Source organism: Tympanuchus pallidicinctus, unplaced genomic scaffold, assembly GCF_026119805.1.
Source record: "Tympanuchus pallidicinctus isolate F22 unplaced genomic scaffold, pur_lepc_1.0 scaffold5, whole genome shotgun sequence".
Lineage (NCBI taxonomy): Eukaryota > Metazoa > Chordata > Aves > Galliformes > Phasianidae > Tympanuchus > Tympanuchus pallidicinctus.
Genome location: NW_026294769.1, coordinates 62,080,322 through 62,090,936, shown reverse-complemented (window position 1 = coordinate 62,090,936; position 10,615 = coordinate 62,080,322). Strand labels below are relative to the sequence as shown.

General features: G+C 42.5%; 1 protein-coding gene across 1 annotated transcript; it reads right to left on the bottom strand.

Annotated features, from left to right (window-relative positions):
* Positions 1 to 4,852: 4,852 nt before the first annotated feature.
* On the bottom strand, positions 4,853 to 8,318 carry UTP23 (UTP23 small subunit processome component). The gene is made up of 3 exons (XM_052703652.1): positions 8,113 to 8,318; positions 6,195 to 6,369; positions 4,853 to 5,336 (listed from the first exon to the last, which is right to left on the bottom strand). Exons 1-3 carry the CDS (start codon positions 8,298 to 8,300, stop codon positions 4,959 to 4,961), a joined length of 741 nt encoding a protein of 246 aa, XP_052559612.1. The 5' UTR covers positions 8,301 to 8,318; the 3' UTR covers positions 4,853 to 4,958.
* Positions 8,319 to 10,615: the final 2,297 nt, after the last annotated feature.

Genomic DNA, 10,615 nt, shown 5'->3' with positions numbered 1-10,615 from the left:
GAGCCCAGGATCTCAGGGAAATATTTAAACCATCACTGCACAGGCAAGGAGCCAAGACACGTCCACAGGTAGAGGACATCCATGGGCACAGAGCTCAGGCAACTGAGGAGAATGTGACAAAGCAAGAGCTGAATGCAGAGCTCCTCTTCTCAGCTCCTTTTCTCCCCTCATGAGCTGTAGGCTTCACACCAGGCTGAAGAAGATCCTTCAAAGTGGAAAAAAAGATGAAAGAAAGGAAAAATCAGAGCTTTATGCAGCCACGAGTGGCATGGGAAGGGTGAGTAAGGAATGACTGTGTAATGATTCATCCATTATATGGGCTTTCTGAACAGACAAGAAAAGATATTTCTAACAGAACAAGTTGAAGCTGTATAACTCCTTACTGCAGAAAATAACAGCAGCAAAATGCTAACATGGTCTGAAGAAGAGACTAGACAAATTAGTGAAACCAAAAGCTATTGTGTGCTGTTAAAACAAAATACTTCTTTGGGGTCAGGAACTTGCTAATAAATTGTGAGGAAGTCAGAAAGTAATCTCGGGAAGTACTTCAGAATTGTTTTATCTATTTTCATCCCATCCCTGAGGAACAGCTTTCGGTTGCTCTTGGTGATGTGATGCTGGGCTCAACAGATTTTTGGACTGACTTGGACCAGGTATCCTTATATTCTTAGGAACTGGCAGAGAAATTAGAGACGGAAAGAGGGAACCAGGAAAACTAGACAACTACAAAACTGTTTTGTCTTTTTTTTCTGCAAAACGTTCCAGTCAAAATGGGTGCCAATTCACAAAGTAAAATACTTCCACATTATTTCTCCATGAAAGCCGGAAAGAGAAACCACCCCAAAGAGTCAAACCAGTAGCATCTTTGGTCTCCATGGTATGAACATGGCAAAAAGATCATTGTGGATCAGTCAGAAGACAAGACTGCAACAAAAAACTTCAAAATCTCCCATGGAGTTCCTGGAAGATAAGACTTAAAAACGCATACCACCTTTTTGGTCATGATTTCCAGAGCCAGAAGAGCCTCAGTGAATCCCAGTCTCCCACTGCCAGTACCCCTGGGAGAAGTGGTGGCACAGCTAAGGCTCCTTCTGGCCACAGGATCTGCCTGCTGGGCAGTGAGCCACAGGAAGCCTCAGGCTGCCTCTGCAGAAGGATTTGGCTGCAAACCTGCCAGTGCTGCAGAGAGTAACTGAAAAACCATAAAGGCCAGGCATGTTTGGCATGGGAAGATGTATGTTCTGTGGGAACTGCATTGATGCAGGACCTGTGGAACTGCTAGCCAGCCCAGCTCCCTGTTCTGAAGGTGCAGAAGCCGAGTCAGAAATGGCCGTGCCATTTTCCTAAGGGAATTCAAAAGAATTCAGAATTTGTTTCTGGTTTATTACTCTGTTCCCTACTCACAACGACAGCTCAGCCATTTGTAATTCATCTTTCACTAGTGACCAATCCTTTCCACAACTTCGTACCCAGAAACCTTCATGTAAATTTTCCTCTCTTCCTCGGTTTCTTTTAAACCCCAGTGACTAATCTGCCGTCTCTTCTCCCGTCTCCTGGCTCTGGGTTTTTAGCCTGGCTCTTGTTAGCTGCCTGGTTGTTTCCCTTTGCCACACTCGGAGCACAGCTGCACACTCCCCCTCTCAGCTCAGGAAGAAATCCGGCAGTGCAGCCCCTGGAGAGCCCAGCCTGTCTCCTCCTTAACAAGCTGAAGCAACTTCTGCAAATGACAGACTCCCTGGGCTGGCAGCTGAGTTCTCCGAGAAAGATTTGGGACTCAGAGCGTACAGACATAATAATCACCAAAAATGCATCACCCCTCCACCCCAGTCAGTCCACCCCTCACCATCAGGCATCGTCTCTCTGCCACTCCTGGCGTTCTGGGTGCAAAAACCTCGCTTTCTGTCATCTTCTCTCCACGCACTGCAATCTTTCTCTCTGAAATTGTAAATGATAACACCTGCAGGGGCTCTTGTTTGTTCATTCCCCGTATCTCTGCCTGCTCCCTGTGTGAGATATTACGCCCACGCGGAGGTATGAAATATGCTGCAGCTTGTTGGGAAACTTCTGTATGAAAGATGCAGGGAGTATAAATAATGGTGCTGCTCTGACATTCTTCATCTTGTGTCTGACAGAACGTGTTCAGCAAACTACAGGAACACGCAGAGGCTGATGGAGAAGTCATTCATGCCTTATCACTGCAGCTGAAAACAAACGAGCAGGACTGCTCTGGACATCCCATTTTCCTTTCAGCATCAGCACGCATTTATTTTTCAAGTCATACTATATTCATATTTACTTTAATGATTCATAAACGTCCCAGGTTCCAGAAGCTTCTAATTAACTCATCTGTTTAGTGTTGTTAACACGCTTAGGGAGTGATTTATTGTACAATACCAGACCACACCAGCATATAAATCCAGCCAATTGAATTGGCAGACAGTCCAGGTAAATATCTTCTGCTGCTGCGAGATGAGGCTCTGTCCTAAATACAGTATTAATGCTCTGCAGACTGTGGCTGAAGCATTATTTCTTCTTCTATTACTGTGCACATGCAGCATACACTGTACTCAGCAACACCGGTTATCTGCCTCTTAAAAAAAAGATTTAATGAGGTACTACATAGGGTGGAGGTTATATAGTAACCCTGTCTGAAAAAAGAGCAAATCAATAAGCCCAAAGAAGTTTTCTCTCAAGCTCCTTTTCATTTACCTCTGGCTTTCTGTGGCTTTGAAGACAAAGCTATTCTCTCTGACATACTGCAGCAAAATGATCCTTTATTAGAAAAGTCACTCTGGGGACACTCATTCTGGAGATATGGTCAGATCACCATTTATTACTCTGATAAACAAGGGAGTGGGCCTGGCCACCACAGCTTGGGGCAGAACGTGCAGCTCGAGCTCTTATAACAGATGGAAGCAGCCCAACAGATACCTCCACAGTGGTGTTCTACACTGCGCCTGGGGATGCTCCCAGTGATCTGCACCCTCTAACATCATTAGAAGGACTCCAGCACCATGTGCAGTTGGACCAGTGAGCTCCATCAGACCACTGCTAGGGCCAGTGCCATCCCCTGGGGCAGCTCATGCACCAGCTCAGACCATGAGGACCAGCAGGGCTGGGTGCTACAGGCTAGCTTGAGCATTACTGCATTAGGAATATAAACAAGCCTTTCAGTTTGGGCCTGGTGGACCTGTTTTACTTGGAAACATTTTTTTTTTTAATCAAATTTCAAAATGTTGTGATTGCCTCTGCTTGCTGCCTGGGCAGGAGCCATCCTCCAGAACTGAGAGGTGTGTTATTTACCTTGCCGGTGGAGAGCTGCAGACAAATTTTATAGCTTTTCTCCTAAGACCTCATTCCCTTCTCATTCCCAACGGCAATATCATGACTCAGTCTGTGTTAACAAAACACTAAGGAAACACAGGCAAATGTTTTTTTAAACTTCTTTAAGTAGGAGTCATTAGAGGACTGTTAAAGTATTATTTCTGCAGTAATTATGTTAATTTTTTTTTGTCTGCCTATAGTCTTGTATTTAAGTTTTGTGGTCCAACTGCACTGAAAGGCACTATTGTAAGAAATTGTGGTGCATTTTCTGCCTATTTTTTAAAACAATATTTACAGTAAAGCTATTATTTTTAATTATTTTTACTCAGAGTGGGATTTGGAAGTTGAACCATCTCTGATGTCAGCTCCAAATTCTACTTTCAGCAATGCTTTCTGGAATTACGTTTGGGAGGGGAAAGAAATACAAGCAACACTAGAGGAGGAATGTGAAACAAACTACATTGTGCCCAAACAAGTGAAGGAAGAAAGGGGACAACTTGCAAAAGGTGATACATGAAGGAAACAAGCTGCACAAAGGAGTTCCTGTGACTTAGTAGATTTCTCCTCGGCACTCACTATTAGTGATCACTGGAGGAACAATAACACAATGAATGTGACTATTTCTGATCTTTAATTGCAACTTTCATCTTGAGTACAGTAACCTTCCTTGCTGTTTCAGTTTGTAGCCAGTATTGAGGTGCACACAGCCTCTCATTTTGAACAATAAAAGATCTGGTGCATCCTTAACACCGTGCTGTAAGCAGAGCACACTGGTGTACCCCTCGTGCATAGGCTTTAGGGAAACCTGCAACTCCATTGCCCAGGCTGATTTCTTAACCTCCACGAAACAACTGCCTCTGCAATTTGAAAAGGCAACAGAAAGAATCATATGTTACAGCTACACAGAGTTATGTAAGTACTTCACATATTTAAGAATCTGTGCAGCAGTACAGGAGTCTCCTCATCATTAATCAGTGGGCTATCTCTCAGGACTCCTCCACAACAGTGCTAAGCTGTGATGGCATTAAGTGCAAGCTGGAGGATCACTTCAGCATTTTTAATTTGTGTTCTTCTGATTTAAAATAGGAGAATAAAATAGAATTAATGATGAGGCTATAATAGGTCAGGTATATCAATGAAATCACATGCCCTACAAGATCTCCATAGTAAACATTGTGAACAGACATATCCGTTCCTATGTTTATATAGGAGTTTATAAAGCTTATAATTTAGGCTGGCAGTGATTAGCTGAGGTCACCCAGTCATTCTGCAAGTTAACTTTTGTAAAAAAGCAGCCCTGCAAACAACACAAGTAAACAGCATACCAAAAACCCATACAAAGCCCAAGAAACATGTCTAAAAATTGTTAATTATCACGTGAGCACTCTGGCAGGAATCAAGATGCTGTAGAGAATAATGGAACTTGAGGGCTCCTAAATATATTGTTGCATGCCCAATTTCTAAACAACAGAATAAATGAAGACAATAACCTGCGAATGTTGAAAATGCAATAATAAGCAGAACCACCTCATAAAAATAAGTTTTAATATAAACAACTTAATTTCAGTTATTGCAAATTAATCCCACTCTGTGCAGAGATCAACCAGCGTCCTGCGTTGTTCACAAAGATGGGTTTATTCTTTCTCATTCTTCTGCACTGACAGCACAGTTTCTGTTTTAACCCTAATTCGCTTTCTTCTTCTTTTCTTCTTTTTGGCAGGTTTCTGGCTCTCCTGTGTCTTCTTCTTCTTCTTCAGACAGCTGAGAGGATTGGGGCCACCTGCCTTTTTACGTTTTCTTCTCTTTTCAACTTCTTGCTTTGCTAGTCCTTCTTTTTCTTTAAGTTGTACGATGCTTTGTTTCTGGTGCTCTGGAACAAGCTGACTGGTCTGCAAGGTTTGAACAAATGCCAAAGACTTAGGAGAAGGTTTGTCTAGCACCATAGTGTTCTGAATAATAAAGAGGAGAGGAATGCCAGCCTTCTTTTTCACTTTGTTTGCTAAATCCTGGTCCTGTAAAATTAAATACTTCAGTCAATATTTTGAGATTAAACAGCATTTGCAATTCAAATGCACCTACTTTTAATACAAAACTATAAAGATAAATTACATTATGAAAAAGATAAGAAACTTAATCTACTAGATATACCTGGCAGGCTCTTTCAGAACAATTTACATTAAAATTTTCCTCCCTCTGATAAGCTGTACTTTGTTGGAAAATATGTTGTTTCCTTTTTTCCATGCTTGTGTAAGCCTACATGGATTTTTTTGAGAAATGACATTTTATTTCACTCCATAACAAGATATTTAAAACTCTTCGTATCATACATAAGTAGAATAATTCTACTGTAGGCCACTGAATATATTGCATATGTTACACCTACAGTCCCAAGAGTAGACCTAAGGAAAAAAGAACCTTGCTTATCTTATTTGTACACAAGTTCTATATTCCTTAGATATGAAAAAAATAATAATAAAATCACTTAAAACTGCACTTCTATGGTGCTTTAATTCTAAATTCACTTATCAGACTACCGTGCACAGCAGTATGGGACAGGAGACGCACATGGAAGCAATTTGCAAGCTGACATTCATTACTTTTTTTCTTACATGTTACTAGGTAGTTGGTATATTTTCTCCATTTTCTGCTATACTAAGCAACGTGCCTCTTTGGTAAAACAAACAGGTTGTTCAAATAATACATAAGATTCCTATTTTATAATTAGCAATTACGTTTTAGAGTGAGGAAAGCTTTACAAGACTGATTTCCACAAACTATACACGAATCTCATAACCCAAATTTCAATGCCCTTACATATCAAAGGATCACACCAATTGAAATGCAGTTGCATCTCCCATGAGCATTTTTACCTGAGTAGCCACAAAGAAGTGATGAGGGTTGCCTTCCTCAACCATGGAAAGTAAACAGGCCGAGCCGCTCACAGGATCCTTGTGGTGAGAACAGCTTCGAACTTGAAAACTTTGGGCAATTAATTTTGCCCCATACAGTGCTTTGCCCAGTGATTCCAATTCTTTCAGAATGCATCTAAAACCCAAAACAGTGATTTCTGAACAATGAAATAACCACATTTTTTTTCAATAGCAAATGGTTGATGGTATGAACGATGCCACTCGTTCAGGCTCTGTGAGCTACAAATGGCACCCAGTAATCTGAGTGGAGTAACCAACCCGAATGCTTCAGCGACACTTCCTTGGTTCCAAACAAGATTAACCACTAACAAAAGTAAGTTACATTAAATGGATTTTAAAACATTTCTTATCAATGGCACTGATAAGTCTTTACTTTTATGCACATGAACTGCTACTTAACAAATAAAATTACTTGAATTAGCATAAATTGATTAAACACTACATGGAAGTTAAACTCTGCATTAGTATCCATCACCTTGCTTTAGGCTTATGTTAGAAGCCAAATGACTCAAGCAAAAGGAGATTCTCCAAATGATTAAAAATCTGGGATTTTAAGTCTCTACAACCTCCCAATTAGACAACAAAACACAAAGCTGAAGTCCTTCTCTTAGCACAGCTGACACGGGCAGGCACAGGATGGTGTAGCAGTGCACAGTGAAGCTATCTCAGATCATAACTGGGCGAAACTCAGGAGAGAGCAGGTGATGAAACACTACTACATGTGGAATGCAGTAGGAATGTACGGCCTGATCTTCATGGCCTTTTCCAACCTGAGCAATTTTAGGATTCTATAAATGGCCTCAAGCTGCATCAGGGGAGGTTTAGGTTGGATGACAGGAAAAACTTTACAGAAAGGGTTGTTAAGCACTGGAATAGGCTCCCTAGGGAGGTGGTTGCACCGACATCCCAGGATGTGTTTAAAAACCTTTTGCATGAGCTGCTCAGGAACACGATTCAGCAGAGGGTTGTTAGAGTTAGGGTGGTGTGGTTAGCTCATGGTTGCACTCAGTGACCTTTAAGGTCTTCTCCAACTTGAGCGATTCTGTGATTCTATGATTCTTGAAACACAGCTTCAAGGATACGGTACTGCAGCAATTCATCCAATTGTGCGTAACAAAGTACTCTGCATCTTTTACTTACTTTACTATGATCTGAGAAGTAACTGTAAGATGTTAAACAAAACTATTTTTCTTTCTAAAGTTTAGCCTTTGGGGAGAGTCTTTATGGAGACTTGAACCTGTTCTTTTTATTGTGTTCCTTTTCTCCTGACCAGAGAGCAAGGTTATTTCCTTGGGAAAGCTCTGGCCATGCCACAAAGGTGATTCCTCATCAACTCAGTGTGCTGACAGCAGAAAAAATGAACCTGTTCAGCCTCTCTACGTCCAAACAGGTAAAAAAGATCCACTGATATTGGTTACAGAAGGGAAAAAAAAAGTGACATTTAAACATGACTGGAATACAGTAACTCCCAAACCTTCTAAAGCTAAGGGCATGACTTGACAGCTTCTTCTGCTTAGAAGCATGGGTCAGTTCTGCAGTGGAATCGTGTTTAATTTTTATCCATCTGTATAAATCTTCCTGATACTTTCAATACTCGCCTCCACGGCGGGCAGCTTCAGGCCTCCATCACTTGATGGAACAGCACAATACACACATGCCACCTCCAGAAAAGCAGCTAGTTACGAAGGAAACTCGCTTCCTAACGGAAGCTCACCGCAGCCCGGTGCCTGAACACCCCGCCCCACAGCCATGGACCCCCGCCCGGCTCCAACCCCACCTCCCCTCCAGCCACGAGGAGGTGCCGAGCAGGCGCCAGACGCCCTACGCACGCGCAGTGCGGCCCCCGGACGCGCAGTACCGGGTGGTGCAGAGCTGCGTGGCGCCGCCCAGATACCCGGGCAGCTGCTCGCGGATCTGGATCTTGTTGCGGAGCGCGGCGTGGCAGAACGTGCCGTCCACCAGCACCTGGAAGGGCTCGCGGAACTGGAAGTTGTGCCTGTAGAAGCCCATGTTCTTCTTGGCGTGCTTCTGCCGCGTGATCTTCATGGCGGCGCCGCCGGAAGCCGGGCGGAGGGGCGGGGCGTGCCGTGCCGTGCCGTGCTGTGCCGTGCCGTGCCGTGCCGTGCCGTGCCGTGCCGTGCCGTGCCGGGCTCCCGCCCTGAGCTGCCGGGGCTCTGAGGAACGCTTCTTTTTTTTCTCTTTTTTTCCTTTTATTTATTTATTTATGTATTTATTTATTCTCCTTTTTTTTTTTTTTTAATTATTTTTTTTTAATTATTTTTTTATTTTTTTCTTTTCCTTTTTCGTTTCCCCTTTCCCCTTTCATTTGCAGTCCCAAAGACTTCAACATTAGTGTGGCACAGTCATGCGTTGCTGTACTTTTCTCATGCAGAATTATTCGGTGCCCACTGACAATGTTAGGCTATAGTAGGTATATCTATGTTTGAAATGATTTTTATTCGTGGCAAATAGAGAATTTAATTTCATTGTACTGTGCAGAAGCAATAATTCAGACATTGCACAGACTGATTCTGAGCAGACAATAAGTGGCAGTGAGAAAACTGAGCTTCACTCCTGTATTTTGGGCAGGCAAAAGGGATGGAGTGTCTCAGCACCATAAAAATAATCAGACAGAATGGATCACAGAACCACAGAATGGCCTGGGTTGGAAGGGACCACAAAGATTATGAATCTCTAAGCCCCCCTGCCACATGCAGGGCCACCAAACTCCCCATTTAATACCAGACCAGGCTGCCCAGGGCCCCATCCAACCTGGCCTTGAACATCTCTAGGGACGGGGCATCCACAGCCTTTCTGGGCAGCCTATTCCAGCACCTCACCACTCTCTCTGTAAAGAACTTAGAGACATCTGGTTCTGCACAGGTATGGCAGGAGACATCTTAATGCCAGGGACAACTGAATTGCAAAGAAAACGTGTTAGCTCTGCGTAAAACGGTTGTTCATAGAATCATAAAATCACTAAGATTGGAAAAGACCTCTATGATCACCAGTCCAACTGTCTTCCTATCCCCATCATGCCCATTAAACTATGTCCCTCAGTGCCACATCTACATAGTTCTTAAGTATCTCCATGGATGGTCACTCTACTACCTCCCTGGGCAGCCTGTCCCACTACTTCTGTGAATAATTTGTTTCTAATAGCCAAGCTGAACCTCCCCTGGCACAACTTGAGGTTGTTACCCATTCATTACCACCTGCAACCTGGTGGTTTTTTTTGTTAGGAGTGGGCATGGGGAGCATCTGCCTCCAGAAAGAAGGGTTCCTTAGAGTTAAAAGAAACTGAAAAATAATGCAACTAATTACTAATCTTGAGTTCTAAAGCTTAAATGGGAGAAGTGTTTACAGGATGAAAAGTGTGAAGAGCAGGTGATTGAGAGTAAGATATGTGTTATGGCTGTGCTGCTGGCAGTATTTTGCTGTCATTATGTCCTTTCCAGCAGCATTCAGGGAGCAGTTGCATGTGTTCATGAGTACCCTGGGCATACATGGGCACATGCCTTATGCTATGGGCTAAATTATATGCTGAATTTGTTGTTCTTTATTAAGGTTGATTCATGTTGCTGACCTATTCTCATACTGGCTTGGTACCCCAATTCCTCTAATTACATGGTCTCATAATTTAAAAAATCAGATACACTCAATAAGACTCCAGAGCAAAACCTTATTTGATTAGGGTTTATTTATTTTTAAAGCTTTTTTTTTTTTTTTTTTTTTTTTTTAAACCAACTTAACTGCCAAAGACAGGCAGTTATTCCTTATTAAGAACACTTTACCAGAACATTGCACACCAGAGGTATCAGCTAGAATGCCGAATCTGCAATGATAACAGCTGCTATTACAAAATGGAGATAAAAAGAAAAGCAAGTTAATGAGTTTGAACTAGTCATCACTTTGAACTAAACACAAAGTAAGATGTAATCCAAAGTTGGGTGTTAATACCACTGTAATGAGGTATTTCCCCCCTACTCAACTGGTAAATAGCATGATCACAGACAAGTTGTAATGCAGTTGGTATGTGAAATGCGTTCAGAAGACAAACAGGTGAAACTTGAAACTGACTTCTTCATTTTGCAGAAAACAGCATGAATGGTGTCACTGAATCACAGAATCATTAAGGCAGGAAAAGATTCTAGGACCATCTGATTTGACCATCAATCCATCCCAACCATGCCCACTAAGCCATGTCCCTCCGTGACACATCTTCACCTTTTCTGAACACCTCCAAGGCCCGTGCCAATGCCTCACCAGTCTATCTAGGAATGTTTTTCTAATAGCCAACCTGAACCTCCCCTGGCCCTACGCCATCTTATGATAGACTACTTGCAATACCGTTCAGTAAA

What these genes read in the sequence shown, in the direction of transcription:
- UTP23 (XM_052703652.1), bottom strand. Translation starts at nt 8,300, where the DNA reads ATGAAGATCACGCGGCAGAAGCACGCCAAGAAGAACATGGGCTTCTAC. An exon ending in ACGCAGCTCTGCACCACCCG is followed by an intron (nt 6,370 to 8,112) that starts GTACTGCGCGTC and finishes TTTGGGTTTTAG; the next exon opens with ATGCATTCTGAAAGAATTGG. An exon ending in ACTTCTTTGTGGCTACTCAG is followed by an intron (nt 5,337 to 6,194) that starts GTAAAAATGCTC and finishes TTAATTTTACAG; the next exon opens with GACCAGGATTTAGCAAACAA.